The sequence below is a fragment of the Lissotriton vulgaris genome, chromosome 9 (assembly GCF_964263255.1).
Source record: "Lissotriton vulgaris chromosome 9, aLisVul1.2, whole genome shotgun sequence".
In the NCBI taxonomy this organism is placed as follows: domain Eukaryota; kingdom Metazoa; phylum Chordata; class Amphibia; order Caudata; family Salamandridae; genus Lissotriton; species Lissotriton vulgaris.
The window spans coordinates 624511661-624530933 of NC_141697.1; the positions used below are offsets into that span (position 1 = coordinate 624511661).

At 47.2% G+C, this 19273-nt stretch overlaps 1 protein-coding gene across 1 annotated transcript in view; it reads left to right on the forward strand.

The window, feature by feature from the left end:
• The window catches only part of LOC147691982 (cytochrome P450 2F3-like), an 889810-nt gene that overhangs the window by 448904 nt on the left and 421633 nt on the right, over positions 1-19273 (forward strand). The window contains exon 4 of the mRNA XM_086938271.1: positions 363-523. Within this exon, the coding sequence (XP_086794397.1) occupies positions 363-523 (161 nt within the window). The remainder of the gene's footprint in view (positions 1-362; positions 524-19273) is intronic.

Here is a 19273-nt window from a genome sequence, read left to right on the forward strand (position 1 = left end):
AGAGCCAGCTGAGGTTAAACCATCAGAAACCAACTAGTTTCCCTAACTTTTAATGTTTCTGGTAAAAGTGGGATTATGGGCAGGGACTCCTCTAATTTTATGCAGAGTTCCCACACCACCAATTCCTGAAAAAAAAACTTACGTTTATGCATGCCTGAGAGAAAATCCTCTTCAGATCCCTGAGCACACTCATAACACCTTTGTTTACAATGGAAGTGCAACCTTTGGAATTAGTATAAGGCCAATGTAAGAGAGAACATTACACTGCATTTTCTTACATTGTGAGCCGATGAAAGCAGAGACAATTTCAACTTGCTTGTAGTCTAACACCACCTCTTTCTCTTTATTTTTTCCATGTACAGAGTTGGCTTTTGACCCCACATTTTTCTTCAGCAGAGCGGTGTCCAATGTCATCTGCTCAGTGGTTTTTGGTAACCGGTTTGACTATGAAGACCAGAAGTTTCTATCTCTGCTCAAGACATTTAATGAGGATTTCCGCTTCATGAGCTCCTTTTGGGGGCAGGTAAGCTTATTGAAAAGATGGTGGTTGTCTGTAGTTGCACGGTTTAGAGTAGACTCTGACGAATAAATATTTGGCATAAACTAGAGTGAGGGTAATCCACAAACTAGAGTCCAGATTATATACTACTTTTAACCAGGATATTTGTGAAATTCCCGAAACTCCATTTGTGATTTTGTTAGAAATATTTTAAGTTAATGATTGACAGTGGGCACTGTAGTTTTTGTAAGTAGCTCATTTTTACATAGTATTAGCGAGAGAAGAGATGTACACTACAATTGAAAGAGAAGCCACAATCCTGTGTAGACAAATGTTATGACAAAACCATAGTCAGTCTCTAAGAGTAATGATGAGAGGAACATCAAATGCTAAATGGCTACGTTAATCAACAATTTTGGGGGTCAGGTCACGGACAGCAAGTGGTGGGGATGGAGGCAAGTATAGCAGAAGAGAAAACACTTGTGGGTGAAGGAGTGATACATGTGTCACATAGAGAAAATGTACCACTATAGCTTATGGGAAGACAATGACACAGATATGAGAAGATCCCTTGAATAAATCAATTTGCCAACCGGAAAGGGCTGTATGAGAAGAATTAGATGGAGCACCCAAGCTTTAAAGGTTTAGGTGCACAGAGCTATATCCGATCCATGAAAGAATTGGGCTTTTAATAGGGAGAGAACATGACTCATCCAACTAGTAACAAAACCCACCCACTCAGCCGGTCACACTTTGTATGGACTATTCACTAACAATAAGCAAATCACTCTAGTAAACATCCTCCCCCTCCCTTGGACAGACCAAAGTGCTATATTCTTCAATATTCACTTAAAAAATTACACCTCCAATCACGCAATCTCTCTTCCCCCCAAACAATTCAAGGCTTGGGGAAGTATTTCCCCTCTTGCTCTTAAGTCACACCTGCTGTCCACTCAGCAAAACCCACCGTACAAACCTGAATTAGCAGCCACGCAAAACACCCAATGGCTCCTTTCAGCCTTCAACACCTCGGTCCCACTAAAAAATACTTCTAAAAAGAGAAAAACACCATCAGCCTCATGGTTCTCAGAGGCACTTAGACTCGAAAAACAGAGATGCAGAAACATAGAAAGTCAGTGGCGTCGGAACTATGACCAAAACATGCTATAAGGTAGCACTCACTAAATATACACATCTCATAAGCACAGAAAAAAGCAAATACTACCTCAACCAAATCAACCAAATCAAAACAGCACAACACTCAGCCAAACAGCTGTTCCAGGTCGTAACTAGATTGTCAGGACCAAAGCCCAACCCTTCCACAACTCCCACGCAAACACTCTGACTCCCTGGCCACATTTTTTCAAGAAAAAATTAGCCAGATCTATACTAACTTCTCTGCCCACTCCTCAACCAATAACCAAATCATTGTTCCCACCAATTACATTAACCCACCCAATCCCACTGTACCCTGCCCCACCAAGGATAACACCTTCCCAACCCTCCTGGAATTCACTCAAGTCACGCCAGACCAGATCATCGGCCATATCTCCTCCATCAAATCTGGATCTCCCAACGATCCATGCCCCCAACCCTATTAAAATTGATACCCGACATCATTGCCCCCATATTAGCCAACATCTGCAGCTCAATCTTCACTACATCTCACATCATGGACACCGACCGATGAAACGCCATTTTTCCACCGTCACGCCACAAAGATGCAGACCGGATGCTACTTGGATTTGATCTAGTATGAAGGATAGATCACATATGCATTTAAGGGAATGATTTCTGGGAACATTCCGTTTATGAAGGAATGACTGAGGGATACATTTCTACTAATTAAAAAGGTCCCGGTTTTATACTACTCTCTCATGAGACCCTAAGCAGATGAGTTATTTCTAGTTGGCCCACTGGTTGGTAAGAAGCCTCTGCTTCATGATCGGACTTAAGATCCGCCAGACACCTCTGCTCCCTTGTATTTTTATACAAATGTTTGTATAATTGAGTCAATGGTCCTGATGAAGGTGGTTTAAAGAAATTGTTTGCCACCGAAACGTACATCGGCCTTTGACCTTTTGGAATCCGACTAGTGAAAATATAGGACATCAATAAGAAATGAAACATGTATGATGTACACATTTAAGAATGAAATGACATTCTCTGTTATAATGTGACAAATGAAAGGACGTTCTTGTCTATATACTGTCGGTTTCCACTTGTCAGTATTTTTTTTTTATAAAATCTTTATTTTTATGTAATAGAAACAAGAAAAAAAAACAGCGGTTAACCCGCACATCATCCCTCACAGGGGGCATAATCAAAAGCAGTTAGGAATGGCGACCTGTAAGAGCAAGGTTACAAACGATCAGGAGGCAGGTCAGCGCCATCGAGCAATGGAGCAAAGCGGCAGGAGCATTGTGCTAAAAGTCCATCTGCGCGGAGTGTAGCCATAGGAAGTAGCTGTTGATGCCCATGAGGGTATCCTGTCCAGATTGAGAGGCTTCCGCCCTCCATGTGGGCACCAAACAACAAATACCAAAACTCTACAAATCCCCCCCGCCCCCCCTCCCCTCCCACCCCCCCCAGTGGTGGTGACCTCAGCAATTCCATTCATACTCGTGGATCCTTTATTAAACCTGAAATAGGTGGAGTGAGCGTATGGAGGATGGGCAGACCGCAGAGGGCAGGCCTTTGGAGAGAAAGCGAACCAAGGGACCCCAGCGGAATTGGAAGTTTTTAAAATTACCGAGGAAGATGTCCGCCACTCTTTCCATGCTAAGCAGTTTCCATAGCTTTGCGTGCCATAAGGAGATCGCCGGTGCCTCCGGTTTTTTCCAGGCGGTGGCCAGAGTAAGCTTAGCAGCTCCAAGACAGAGCCACAGAATCTGTTTGTCCGCGCTTGTCTGATACTCAAGGACTGGGTCTCGGAGTCCCAACAGAACATAGGCCATAGAATCCGCCACCGGATTACCAAGTATATCCTTGATGTGTGAGAGGATCTCCTCCCAGTACGGTCTGATAACTGGGCAATCCCACCAAATGTGGCGGAAGTCCCCAAGCAGACCGCAGCCCCTCCAGCACTTGTCAGAGGTGGCCGGGAATATGCGATGGAGTCTGGCCGGGTAAAAAATACCAGTCCATGAGCGTCTTAAGGTGGGCTTCCCTCAGGTCTAGCGAGTGATTATAAGTAGAGATATCGCGCCATAGCGCCGACCATTCCTTGTCTGAGATATCCCGCCCCAGGAGCTCCTCCCAATGTCCCATGTAGCGGGGACGAGGCGACACCGAGGTAAGTAGGAGCTGGTAAATAAAGGAGATGACTCCTTTCATGGCAGAGGTCCAGAGTATGAAGGCCTCAAAGGGCGAAGGAGGTCTCGTGGCTGCTTCAAGGACTTCAGGCGACGTGGCCCAATGGAGCAGCTGGACATGGTGATACCGTTCCGACGGCGGGACACCATAGTCCCTCATGCAATTGTCAAATGAGAGGGGAGCATGGCCGTGAAATAGGTGGGTCAAAGCTCTGCAGCCTCCCTCCCTCCACACCCTGAAAGGGCCCTCCTGTAGCGCCGGCAAAAAAGCCGGATTAAAGTGTATGGGCGTGAACGGGGAAGGAAACGTTGTCCAGTGGTCATCAGCGGCCAGCGAGTCCCAGACCTTCAGAGTGGTACCAGTCGGGGTACTAATATAGGCGTTCGGGGGCCTGTCTTTCTTGGGGTTTCCAGGCCAGGTCCCGAATTGATCTACCCGCGACACTCCTATCCATGTGTAACCAGTGTTTCTCTGATGTTTGTTGGGACCATTCCACCAGCACTCTTAATTTGGCTGCTTTATAATACAGATGTAGATCAGGAAGGCCTACACCCCCCTTCCCCCGGGGTCGCCGCAAAACCGTGAAGGAAAATCACGCCCGGCCCCCCTGCCAGACAAATCGGAGCATCTGAGTCTTAAGGCGTCGAAAGAAGTCCCTGTCTAGGGGAATAGGGAGTGCCTGAAAAAGATACAAGTATTTAGGGAGGAGAACCATCTTAATGGCATGGATTCTGCCCAACCACGACAAGTACTTGGGCTTCCACCGTTCCAAGTCCGCTCGAGTCTTTGCCAATAACGGTGGGAAGTTTGCCGAGAACAATTTCCCAATCGTGGACGTCAGATGGACCCCCAAGTAAACGATGGATGTGGAAGCCCATACCAACGGAGTTAAAGGCCGCACTCGCTCCACCTCGGCAGGCGAAAGCGTAAGGTTTAATAAATAGGATTTGTCATAATTGACCTTGAAGCCGGCCACCTCCTCAAAACGCAACAGGACCTCCCGGACATATGGCAGAGATTGTACTGGATCCATGATAGAAAGCAGGACATCATCCGCAAAGAGTGTAATTTTATGCTGCTCCCCGGTAAAAAAGAGCGGTGTAGCCATCCGGACCCAGCGCCTTGTGGAGTTTCAGGTCCTTAATGGCATCAAGCACCTCGCCACCAGTAATCGGGGCCTCCAGTAGCTCGTTCCATTCCTTAGACACCTGTGGAATAGGCAGGTCCCGCAAGTATTCCCGCTGGTCATCGGCATCGAGGACCTCCCCCGCATAGAGTTCCGCATAGAAGCGGCCAAAGATGGCAGCCTTAGTCTCGTCACGGTACTGCAGTTCACCCGTCGAATCACAAACCCTTCTTATATACTCCCGTTCCCTCTTGTACCGCAATTGACGAGCCAGGTGTCTCCCCACCTTATTCCCCTGGGAATATGATAGGCGTCGCAGCCTTAACAACGTAAACTCCGCCCTGTTGTTGTAGTGGGCCCTCAATTTCCCCCAGACCGCCGTCAAAGGGTCAGCCTCGAAGGGTTAAGTTTGTGGGCCTGCTCAAGTGCCGCCAGTTCTGTCTCCAACTCCTCCCGTTCCCGGCGTCGCATCTTATTGAGGCGAGCATTAAGAGCTAAGCAAGTGCCCCTGATTGACGCCTTAAAAGCGTCCCAGGTGATGGAGATCGAAGTATCGGACACCGGGTTGAGTACGAAAAAGTCCCTAATAGCCTTCCACAACTCCTTATTTGAAAAGTCATCCCTGATCACCGAAGCCGGGAAATACCACTTCCATTGTCCGTCACCAGCCGGCGACCAGCGCAGATTGAGCACGAGCAGACTATGGTCGGAAACTGATAGCGGAAATATTCTAGAGTCGAGGACATCTCCCCTAAGAGCTTGACTTAGAAAAATGTGGTCCAGGCGCGAGTAGGAGTGGTGAACATGGGAGAAAAAGGTGTAATCTCGGGACAGGGGGTGTATGGAACGCCAGCTATCGAGTAAGCCCAGCTCCTCAACCAACCGTTGTGTTTCAGCAGAAAACAGACCTGTATCGGCTCTGTGGGTACAGGAGCTATCCATCTCTCTATTCCACACCAAATTAAAGTCCCCCATCAAGAACAGGTGTCCTTCAGCAAAGTCTCCCACCTTCTGCAGCAAGCCATGGATAAAGCCATTCTGACCAGCATTGGGGGCATAAACCACCACAAAAGAGCACAGCCTCCCATGGTCAAGACCCTTCACCATCAACCAGCGTCCCTCCCTATCACCGCGTACATCCATAGGCTGAAAGTGCAAGGCTGCACGAAAGAGAAGGGCCACCCCCCTATGCTTCGTGGATGCAGATGATCTATATATGAGGGGGACATTTTTATGCCGGAGCTCAACTAATTTTTGCCCAGAACTCTTTAGAATTTTGGAACCCTATTTTGGTAGACCACATCTAACCATTTTGGGGGACATCAATTTCCACTTAGAGGATATGGCTTCGAAAGATACTTCCTCTTTGCTTAACTCTTTGGAGGCGTGCGACTTTGTCCAAAGAGTTCTCCACCCTACCCATAAAGCGGGGCATATCCTTGATGGGATCTTTTCTAACGACCTTAGACTAGAAGTTGGAACGCCGGTACCAATTACCTGGTCCGACCACCTAGCTGTCCCACTGTCCCTTTACATCCCCCGCTCTGATGTTGATTTGGGCATTGGCAAAAAGGTCTCTAAAAGGAGCTTCAGAAATTTTACTAACGAGGCTCTTGCCCCTTTCATTTTTAACACCAATATCACAACTCAGCGGCAGGTTGACGATTCGGCTCAAGAACTCACTGATGCTATCACCAGAGCCGCTGATGAATTAGCCCCTCCCACCCTGAAATCTGTAGCTCGACAGAAGCCTACTGCCCCTTGGTTCTCAACTGACCTGAGGCTTCTCAGACAAAAATGCAGACAGAAGGAACGTGGTTGGCGTAAATCCTGGGATCCCAAAGACCGAGAAGTCTATAAGAGCATATTACGAGAGTACAAAAATAGAGTGATTAAGGAAAAACAGGACTATTTTACTAACCTAACTTGTTCTTTAACTTCCTCTAAAGAGCTCTTTAAAATAGTGGATTCGCTGTGCTCTCTCCAGGTACCTGATCCTGTGGTTGCCTCACAGGAGCTATGCAACAATATATCAGATTTCTTCTATAAAAAAATAGATGATATCTACATAGCTCTACAATCACAGAGGAACTCTTTGAGTTCTGAGGACACTTCTCGAATTAAACTGCTTGAATCCTGGAGCAGAGACACACCCCCGGCCCTTGAACATTTCCCTGCCCTTTCTTTGGAGGGACTTAATAGCCTGTTGGACACATTGAAATCGTCTTCCCCACTTGATCCAGTTCCTTTGAAACAACTAAAGAACTGTAGGGATATCATTCTTCCTCCGATGCTGGAAGTAATGAATGGAGCCTTGGAACAAGGCATTTTTCCTTCACTCTGGAAGAAAGCCATTGTAAAGCCGCTACTGAAAAAGACCACCTTAGACCCCGGAGTACTGAAAAACTTCAGACCCATCTCCCTTCTGCCGGCCCCTGCCAAGATGTTGGAGACCCATTTGAACCTTCATCTTTCTAACTTCCTTGATACCTCAGGTTTCCTGGACGGGTCCCAACATGGCTTTAGAAAGCTACATAGCACGGAGTCTGCCTTGACTAAAGTCATGGATAACATCCGCAGAAAAGTGGATTTGGGTCAAACCACCGTGCTGGTACTGCTGGACCTCACAGCGGCATTCGACACCCTGTCTCCCCTCACTTTAACATCCAGGTTAAGGGAGGCAGGGGTTGAAGGACCGGCCCTCAGTCTCCTAAGCTCCTTTTTACACCAACGAGAGCAACGTGTCATGCTAGGTGAATACCTCTCCCCTGCCAAGTCTTTGCAATGTGGGGTGCCACAGGGGTCGGCAGTGAGTCCGACCCTGTTCAACATCTACGTGGCCCCCCTTGCAAGACTAGTAAGATCTCAGGGGATGGAGGTAGTGTCGTATGCCGACGACACGCAGATTATGGTATCCCTGACCCACTCTGTGAATGAAGCCGCGTCAAACTTTAGGGCCTGCATGCAACTTGTTGCAGAGTGGATGGTCTCCAACTCCCTAAAGTTGAACGGGGATAAGACAGAGGTCCTGGTCTTTGGCAAAGATCAGGGCATGTGGTCAGATGAGTGGTGGCCTCCCTCTTTAGGCATCTGCCCCACACCTACACAATCTGCCAGGAACCTTGGTGTCATCTTTGACACCCAACTCTCGATGGAGCTTCAGGTCAACAGAACGGTGGCTACCTGTTGGGGCGTCATTAAGACCCTGAAAAGGATCGTCCATTATCTTTCCCCACAGGCACGGAAACAGGTGGTGATCGCCCTTGTTGGTTCAAGACTCGATTATTGTAATTCACTTTACGCCGGGGCCAACAAGGGCCTTCTGCAGCGCCTGCAGGTTATACAAAATGCGGCAGCACGTTTTGCCCTTGCCCTGCCTTGGTTGTCATCTATGACCTCGGCAAGGAAGAATCTCCATTGGCTCCCTATTCCCTCAAGGATCACGTTCAAACTTCTCTGTCTAACATATAAGGCGTTAACTGCAGGTTCGGCTGATGCCCTTGGATCCCTACTGACCAGATATGTTCCGAACAGATGCCTACGCTCCAGTGAGCTCAACCAACTGGTAACCCCTCGAGCCAAGAAGGCTAGATGGGGGAGCAAAGCTTTTTCCATACTGGCACCCCAGATGTGGAATTCACTCCCCCTGGAGATTAAGTCACTGCCTTCTCTTGACCTTTTCAGGAAGTCACTGAAAACTTGGCTTTTTATCAAAGCATACCAGTAAGCTCTGTTTCTGACTCTGACAGTCTGATATTTGATTTAGGCGCCTTGACGCCCATTGGGCATAGCTGCGCATTACAAATGCCATTTCATTCATTCATTCATTCATACGTGCCAGGTGAGTCTCCTGGAGGCCCACAATGTCTAGCTGGTGGTCTATCACGTACTTCCACACCTTCTGACGTTTCTGCGGGGAGTTCAGGCCTTTAACATTCCATGTCCCCATACTAAGAGGCATCATTAAACAACAGGACCAATCCGGCTATAGTCACACCACCCCTTCCCCCCACCCACGCCCCCATATCCAGCAACCATAGACAATGCAGGGTGGCATCCCAGAAGGCCCTCCCAGCACCCCACAGCCAAATAGAACACGCATAGGATCCTTGAGTCTAGCCACACCCCTTCAGCACACACAGCAACCATTCGCCAGAGTACCAGAATCACACTCAGCCACGCACCCCTGTCACCACCACTACCCCTGCCACCCCCTCGCCACCACAACTCCCCAACAAACCCCCTTATCACCACCACCCCCTCCAAGAGGAACCCCATAGTGGCCCCCAAACCAAAAGAACAACAGGAGGCAGCATGAGGTGAACGAAGAACATGGAGGAACAATGTCCAAAACCACATCCATAGATATAAGTCTGTGAGGTCCTCCAGGGGGCGAGTAGGGAACACCATAAGGTGTGTCCCGTAGGCCACATACCGGGGTGTCTTCCCAAAAAGTACAAATTTACCCACGTTACCTGCAAATCCTCGTCCCTCCGGCGCCAAGCAACTGTCATCCCAGGGCTCAGGCCGCCTGGAGCCAAGCTGTGAGTTCGCCAACGTAGCCGATGCTACAGAAGCCACTGCTGCCCCCCTCTCCTGGAGACTGGTCGCATGATCAGGCCTTCTCCGCTCCGAGTCCCTGCCCACTCTCTGCCATGAGGAGGACCGCCGTCTTCTCCGCGATGGGGAACTACTGTTCTCGGGGGAGGGGGGCCGTGTCTTCAATGCCCAAGAAGTCCTTGCTACCTGTAGTGATCGGATCTGTGCCAGCCTGTTTTGCCATCGGAAAATGATGCAGAAGGGGTGACCCCAGGAGTAGGCTATGTTACGTTCCCTTAGAAAGACGGTCACAGGGCAAAACTCACGCCTCTTTTGAAGGGTCGATGCTGCCAAATCCTGATACAATTGGGGGTGGTGATCCCGGAACTATAGCGATGGCGTCTCCCGCGCTTTTCGAAGAATGCGTTCCTTCAACTGAAAATTGTGGACGCACACCAAGATATCGGGTGGAGGGCCTTCTCCACGTCTTGGCAGACCGACCCTGTGAACCCTGTCCACCTTGATCTCATGGAGATCTTCATCATCCAGGATCTGCAAGAGGAGTGCCAGAACATAGCCCCGTAGATCATCAGACTCCCCGTCCCAGGGTACCGAGCGTATGCGGATGTTGTTCCGGCGGGAACGATTCTCCAAGTCCTCCGCGTGTGCTTGAAGGTCCAGATTCTGCTCCGTGAGCCGAATCACATCTTGTTGCAACTGGTGCACATCGTTTGCCACACTTAGGTCATGATCCTCCAGGGTGGCTACTCTCTCTCCGATACCCTCCACGTCTCGCCTCACTTCACGGAGGTCCGACGCAAGCTGAGAGCGAAGTTCCGAAATGTCCTCTTTAATGGAGGCGAATAGCTCCATCATGAATGCCTTGGTGGCGGGAGCCTCATCGTCCTTTGATGTAGGCGAAGCGCTAGTCCCAGGGGACGCCGGCTGCTGGGAACCCTTGGACGGACCATCTTTGCCAGGCTTCCCTCTCTGCTGGGTAGAGGCCATCATGGCTCCCCCGTTCGCTCGGGTATTTAGTTCCTGGGCCCTCTGCACTCCGGGCGGTGCTCTGTCACTGACCAGGGCCTGGCAGGAGCAATATGAACCCCTCGACAGGCTTCTAGGAGGAGTCGCGCTATCCAAGCGCCATGTGAGTCCCTGCTCCGGCCATGCACCCACGTGGGACGGGGAGCTGGCCCGCCACTACTAGTCCCGCCCGGTATGACTCCCAGATGCAACCGGGGCCGAGCCGCCAAAATGGGACCAGGCAGCGGGACCCTACAGCAATGCAGGCCCCCCACGGGTCCAGAGGGCGCCGTAAGCCAGTGTCATGCACCCCAGCCACCTCCAGCAATAACTCCTCGTTCGCTATGCTCCCAGCCTGGCCCCTCTGCGAGCAGGGTGGACCCGAGGCCGCGTCCTCACAAAGTTCTCTCAAGGCCAGGGGGCCCTCACAGGCCCGCGCCCGCAGCCCAGGTGTGCCGGTGCGCCGCCGGCTCTCCGCGCGGCTTCAGGCCTCGCCCCACAATGGCAGCCACTTCGCTGCAGTGCGTCCGCCGGTCAGGGAAGGAGCAGGGCGGTCACCCCCTGCACGCCCTGTGTCTCAGATCGGCCTCGCGGCTCCGGCAACAAGGAACCCCAAGGCGGCTCCGGGAGCTGGGTCGGATCTCCGACCTAAGAGAGAGGGAGGGGCCACAGCGGTGCTGAGCGCCCCCGCAGGGCGAAGCAAACTGCCTCCCTCGGAGATCCCAACGGGGGCCCTCAGTTTGTCTCCTCGGGTCCGCGTGGATCCGCAGCAGGCAGCGGGAGAAGGATTCAGTGCAAGCGCGGCGGGGCCACCTCCTTGCTCAGCTCTCTGCCGGCACTCTCGATCCGCGCCACTGCTCCGGAGGTCCGGTGCCCGCTACCACTCGAGGGCGGGGATTTCTAGGCCGCACTCCACCGTGGCCCTTGCGGTTCGATCGTCCCGGCGGGACACCTCCGGGGGCCCGGATCACTCCACCGGATCGCGCTCCTTGGCCTCAGGGAGCGCCACAGGCTTGGGGGTACCAGCAGCACACTGCTCCGGGGGGCTAAACAATGCTCAGCAGACAACGGCGCCGGAGGTACAGCAAAACACGTCTCACTCCATCGCCATCTTGGCCACGCCCCCCTTGTCAGTATTTTTATATATAATTTTTATTGCATGTTGTGTGTTAGAGTGAAGGACTGGTATGTTATGTAGTGTTTTTGCTGGTATGTATGATGCTGTCGAGGCAGAGAAGTGATTTATTTTGGCAATTTTATCTGATCTTATTTGTGTATAATTTGTTTAATCTTGTTGAATTAACTGCAAGATCTAAATTTGTGATTGTTGTACTTAGCACATTTTTTCAAATGAAATCTCACTTTTTGTAAAACAAAATATGAAAGATAAAATAAGAATGTTTTTTACATAATTTGTTATCTCTAAAGAAAATGTGTTCTTCGAGGAAGAAACATGTGGCTTTCTTGGGGCAATATTTAAGCCCATGGCTATGATCAAAAGAAATATAGGTTCTGCAAGAGGTCTTTCACGGATATTTGCTGTCATTTTCCCCCTTTCTCTTGGACCTTAAATTAATTTAAGGGGTACCTTTCTATTAGATTTGTCACCAGAGGAACATAGCTATCCATCTGGCAAAAACTGTCATCAAGCCGCTACTAAAGAAACACAACCTCGACCCCACAGAGTCCAGGAATTACAGACCAATCACCTACCTCTCTTTCCCCGCTAAGATCTTCGAAAAAGTGATAAAAACGTAGTTGTCCCACTTTATCAATGAAAACAACCTCCTAGATGACACCCAATTCGGCTTCAGGAAAGGGCCACTGCACCGAAACAGCCCGCATCAAGGCCTCCAACGAAATCAGGATGATGCTCGACCAGGGAGGAGCCGAGGCTCTGGTGCTGCTAGATCTCTCAGCAGCATTTGACTTGGGCGATCATACAACGCCAGTCGACCGTGTCTCTGCCATAGGTATGAAAAACAAAGCCAAGACTCTCCTAACCTCCTTCCTCTCCAACCGCACCCAACTAGTAACGTTAGGCGACTTCAAATCCCCATCCTTCACCCTCCCTTGCGGTGTACCACAAGGATCCTCGCTGAGTCCGACTTTATTCAACATTTATGTGTCCGACTTAGCGAGGGTCATCAAGTCTCATGGCATGCGACTCACCACATACGCTGATGACACACAGCTGGTACTAGAGACCTACAATGACGGAGATAAAGTTGCTGCAAACTTCCTAAATGGAATACTCGCAATAAACACATAGATGGCAAATAATTGCCTTAAACTAAATTCCGATAAAATGGAGGTGATTATCTTTGGCATCTTCTTCCCCAGTTGGTCTCCATCCGGGGGGCCAGCAGAGTTAGGCCCACCTCCATCCCCGTGACAAAAGTGAGAAATGTAGGTGTCATCTTCGACGACAAGTTATCATTTCTACAACACGCCAACACTGTCGTCTCCTTTGCCTTTTACACCATCAAAATGATAAAGAAACTTCTACCCTACCTTCCATCAAGTGCCAGCAGGACTCTCATGAGCATGCTAGTAATTTCCAGGGTGGACTATTGTAATGGTCTATTCATTAACGCACAGGAAAGAGTCCTAAACAAACTACAAATGGTTCTAAACGCAGCGGCATGGATACGGACAGGCACCCCCAAATTCAAACCTACATTCAATTTAATACATCAGCTCCACTGGGTGCCCATAAGGAGCCATAGCAAAGTTCAGGGCCCTGTGCATTTCCTATAAGGCAGTCCACAATACAGGACCGGAGTTCCTAAAAAAAATGTCATACCCCTACAAGCCAACCAGACACCTACGCTCCTCATCAGCAAACCTGATAACTGTCCCCAAAATAAAAAAAGCCTCCTGGGGCGACAAAAGATTAATAGTCGCCACCACTAGACTTTGGAACACACTCCCCCCTTCACATTAAGACCACCCGACTCTCCTCGCATTCCGTAAACAACTAAAAACCTGGTTATTCAATCAATACCTCTCTAGCACCACTCTTTCTTATCCCCAACCGTCCGTAGCACTGAGACACCCAAGGGTATTTGTGCGCTCAAAAAATTGCCTAAATAAAAAATAAATATAGTGGCATGTTTTCTAATAATTATGAAGTATGTCTTTAAACCCTTACATTACATGGCCCTCCCAACACAAATGCTGATCAATGTTTGTATATTTGGTACAGTTTGCAGGTATTTTCTTCAACTTTGTTTCTACAAATGATGTCCAGGCTAAATGAATTGGGTTAATTATACATGAACGTAGTAGATGCAATTTACCTGGAGAGGCCTGAGAATATAGGCAAAATTTGGCAGAAATTTAAATTTTCTTCAAAAGAAATCCTAAAAAGTGTGTGCTTCTTTTTTCTAAACATGGCACCCATTATAGGAGTACGTACATCTCAGATTTTAAAACAGATAGAGAAGAAACAATTTTCCCCACCATCTTTGTAGTTTTTTTAATGGTGTTTAAAATGTTCTATTTGTCTATTTCTGACAACTTACAGTTTTTTTGGAAACCATGTAGGAACACAATGAGTGCACCAAAAACGTGGAACGTTTCTGAAAACATGACAAAATTCCAAATTTAGCAAGAGGACATCTGTGCAGATCATTCAAGTAGTTCCCTAAGGTATTGATCAATGAAATAAAAAGATAGTGATTCTGAGGCTAAAAAGAGAATCATTTGACAGATGTTTCCACCGAAGAGTGATGCACAAAGAATAGATAGGGTTGCCTCTGCAATACATTTTGGTCACAGACATATATAGTGTTCGTACTTTCTTCACACATCAGCCCTACCAAGAGCCAATAATCAAGACGTGGCTCACAGTGAGAAATTCGATTGTTAGTCGAGAGGCATAAAATCCTATTCAAGCAACAGCCACAATTATTGTCAAGGTGAACGAAAAAAAAGTTTTAAAAAATTAACCCGTGCTTAACCCTCTAGTAGCTTGGCACAAAAGAAGTTAGGTTTACCTTAGAGGCAATGAGTTAAGTATTTATGTAGCACTTAAACAGCAATAAAAGGAAAACACAACATATGAAAAATCCCAGAGCAATTAAAAACAAATAGAAAACAAACAAATAGAGTACAATTTAATAAACTATTTGACACCTTTAAAGTTTAAAATCGAAAATAGTGCCTAAAAGATCAAAGCACCAACTGTGGACATTTAGTGTCAGGAGGCCAGGGCTTGTACGGATCTGTGAGAAAGTAGATCCTAGTTTCTCTCAATATTCAGAACACTTTTAGGCAGAAGGTTTTCCCAAAGTTTTGAATTTGGGCTATCTGGGCACCTTTAGCACCAGCTCCAAGGGTCCAGGACTGAAGGGGCACCACTTGGAGGGTCAGGACTCACTCAGGCTGGGTCCAGGTGCAAGTTCACAATGTTTGGAATATAATATAACAACAAGGACCTGCTCTAATACTGGACAACTATATTAAAAAACCCACAAACAAAGTACTCGGCTGCTGTACTTATGAAATACCTTCAAAAATGCTACTCGAAATCGGGTTTTGCTTTCCAATTTTAAGAACAGTGTGTTTAACACCCCCACTTGAATCCCCTTCTGCAAGGGCCCATTGGAAAAAATGTGTGAAGGTCTGAAAGTACCTCACGTAAGCACCACCAAAGGAGCTCCTGGTAGGTACTCACGAGAATGCTCACGTCTTTATCATCAACGGTATCTTTCAAGACCAAAATGAAATGTGTGAACAAAAGTGTGAAACAAGGAAAACCTAGTGATGTGTGGAAGAACGCACTGCCCATGTTAATCATGTGCTACCCCCTATGACCTCATAGTGAAAAGGAAAAAAGAAGACATTTTTCCGCTTCTCCAAGCTAAAAATGAGGTAGGACCCACTGGCGACACTGTCAACTTTAATCAATGCCGTGGACCTACTCCAATTTAAAAACACACAATGTTGCAAAACACTTCAGTTTAGGGAAGGCACACATGTTTGGAGTATTTTCTGTCCCTAAGGCTCTGATCAGGAGGCCAGCTAACTAGCCCTTAAAGTCACTCTGGAGGTCTTGGGATCAAGAAGGAAAACTTGTCTCAGGCACCAGGGTCATCCTTTGAGGGCAGAGGACAGGCTTCAGACAGCAAGGAAGTCTTCTTGGTGCAGCAGGGTAGTCCTTTGAAGCAATACAGCAAGCCAGATACAGTAGGGCAGTCCCCTGAAAGTTCTTTTTCAGCTGAAAAAGTGAAATGAAGAGTGGGTCTTTGGGTACTATTTTCTTAACTGTAGCCTGTGGAAGAAGCTTGTTGAGATTTACCCCCATAGAGGTGTCTGGAATGTCCTGGCTCCCTACTCTGGTCCTAGTCTGTCAGCAGGTACACTGGGCTAGTGTGAAATTATTTGTGTGTCAGCTGAGGAAGTGTCTTTGAAGTGCAAGTGGGGCTGTCAATGTCTCCACCCCTATCCTGCTAGATTGCCCATCCTAACAACACCCATCCCTTTGTTGTGTGGCTGTCTGGGAGGAATAAACAAAGATCAGCTGCCGACTGCACCTATTCATGTTACCCAGCAAAAGGGCTGCAGGCACTAAATGGTTAGGTGTAAGGCCTTCCAAACCTCTAACCAGACAAATCCATACAGTTTGTGCCCTGAAAACGAAGAACTGCTGGGCAAACAAAAGATATCCAGCTCGGAACCGCTGCTGGAGCTTCCTGGTTCACGAGCGGAATTTCAAGTTGGTCGCTGAATCGGTAGGTGAGTCAGCAGCCTAGTTGTTGAGGGCTCTCACAGGTGCCTGCATTTAGGTGAAGCACATGCTCTAACTCTAATGCGCACTTCACCTGAGTTAGTTGGAGAGACGGACCAAAGATTTCAAGCTCTTCTTCCTTACCTGTTATCCTTGCCCATTGCGTCGTACAATTCCCGTTTTCTCGTCCACTATCTTCGTCGGACTCCTCCCTTTTCCCCCTCCCCTTTCCTTCCTTAAATTCCCAAGTTCATAGTTCTGGCCTTGAAAAAAGAACTATTTCGAGTTTCACTCACCTTGCATTCCGGCATATTTTCAGTCAAAAACGCCGAGCGGCATCCTCTGCACCTAAAAGAGAAGAAAGAAGAAGACAGATAAGTGAAAACCGTACAAGTATTAAGGGCGAGAGTGTGTATGCATGTGAGAAGAAATTCTGAGAGACAATGTAAATAAGGAGAAATTACAGAGAAGTATTTAGGAGTTCAAAAGACAATACTTACCTTGTGAGTCTTTCTACGTATAGTTGGAAAAATCTGAAAAGCAAGAAGAGAAGTTACTGAGTTGATGATTAGAGTGATAAGAAAGACTCTATAGAATAAAAATTCAACAAGAAGAATACAAGTTAGACTGACTTAATTCTGGAGATGGTAAAAGTAGAGAGAGTAATGAGAATAGTTATAGAATCAGAAAAGACTAGAATTTAATGCATGTGTATTTACAGATAAATAATCTCTGGAAGCAAGTATTTAAAGAGAAAGAAGATAAAGAATGAAGACAAGCACTAGTCTTTGGAATGTTAGGTATGAAGTAGATAGGACATGCAATAGGCAATATAGAGAGAATAGGAGGAGTACTTAATCTCTCTTTCTTTTGGTGTATCAGGACTTCTAAAGTTTTCGTCCACCAACATAATAATAATAATAATAATAATAATAATAATAATAATAATAATAATAATAATAATAATAATACTGATACTTATAAAGCGCGAACAGCTACCTCACCTGGAGGTGTCCCGGCGCTATGTGAGCAGTTTTAGCAGAACAAGTAGCAGAAGGGAGGCTTAGATTTTCTACGTAAAGAGCCAAGTCTTTAATTGCTTCTTAAATCCACATTCTGTCGTTGCACAATGGATGGAGGGCGGTAGGGCGTTCCACAATTTCACCGTGCCAGCAGAAAAGGACCTGCCTCCAAGTCGAGCCTTTCAGACTCGTGGGGCGTGTAGCTGGAGCAGGGAATTTGAGCGCAGGAGCCTCACCTGATGGTAACGGGGGAGTCTAAGTTTTAGATAATTGGGGCAAGTGCCCTGTAGTGCTCTGAAAGCCAGGGTCAGGGCTTTAAATTTGAATCTGCTTGCCACTGGGAGCCAGTGCAGCTCGCGCAGATGCGGAGAGACACGCTGTCTAAAAGGGATATGCTTTATCAGCCTTGCAGCGGCATTCTGCACGATCTGCAATCGTTGAATCAAATATTTTGGTAAGCCAAGGTAGAGGCTGTTTGCATAATCTAGCCTAGATGTAACAGTCTCATGGACTACCGATTTGCGGCAATCTTCTGGTAATAGAGAAAGAAACTTGCGGAGATTCCTGAGTTTATGTAGACACCCTGCTGTGACCTGCTGAATATGGGAAGAGGAGAGACTGTCGTCCCATCTCACCCCCAAGTTCTTTGCATTAGTGCTGGGGGTCGGCGGAGGGCCCATTTCAGGTGGCCACCACAGGTCCGGTGAGGGGCGTATGTTTTTGCCAAAAAAGACCACCTCAGTCTTACCTGCGTTCAGTTTTAATTTGTTGGTATTCATCCAACTAGCTACGTCACCAACAGACGAGACAAGAGGAGCTGAAAGAACAGTTCGAGAGCAGTCTCTTCTATTGTTTGTTATTTTATCCACTTCCCCCTTGGGGGTCCTTGAGGGTCACGTTTTCGATAACGGACCGTGGCTATCCTTGAGGTGGAGTTGGGAAAAAGCAGCTACCTGTTCCTGTGCAAGTCGTGGTAAGAGTTCAATTATAGTCTTTGACATTAAGACAAGAAAATGCTAACTTTAAATTTCTAAAAGTGGCATTTTCAGAATTGTGACTTAAAATCCAGCGTTACCATGAAAGATTTTAAATTTCAATTCGTTAGACAGCATACATGGCATTTCTACCTGCTGCCTAGCAAAAGTTACCTCTTGTTACATGTAACAAGGGAACCCAATGTAAACCTACGGGAGAGGTAGGCCTCATAGTAGTGAGAAACACATTTGTGAGTTTTTCACATCCAGGACATGTAAAAGTATATGTCCAACTTGTCACATATATTACACCCTGCCCTATGGACTGTTTAGGGCCTACCTTAATAGAGATTTATATGTAGTCAAATGGATTTTTAGTCCTAGCAAGGGTTTATGTGACCAAGTCAAATTGGCAATTTAACACTGCATACAGGCTGCATTGGCAGGCCTGAGACATGTTTTGAAGGGCTACTAGTTTGGTGGCGGGACAATCAATGCTGCAGGCCCTCTAGTAGCAATTACTTTGTGAAACCTTGTTATATGGTATGCCACTTTACTAGGACTTATAAGTTAACTAAATATGCCAATCAGGTGTAAGCCAATTTTACAATGTTTTAGGGAGAGAACACAAGCACCTTAGTGCTGGTTAGCAGTAGCAAACTCCACAGAATCCTAAGGTCACCAAAAACAAACTCAGCAACACAGGAGGAGAGAAGGCAAAAGGTTTCGGGGAAGACCACCCTAAAGCTGATAGGTCTAACACTCACACTGTTTTTCATTGCATACCAACAATGCTTTATTTGATAATAAAATTGAATAGAAATTGGGATGAAGGAGTGCAATGCATGATTAAATTACCCAAGAATATGAGTGTAAAGATAGTGTTCATCTTTACCCCTTCAAATTATGATTACCTGTAAAACAAGATGTTTCTGAAAGAGTTTTAAAAAAAGAGGTTTCTGTGAACACTCAAGAACAATAGGAAGCTAGAAATAGCGGGTCGTCTAGTAGATAATGTCAAATGTCTCATGACCCACT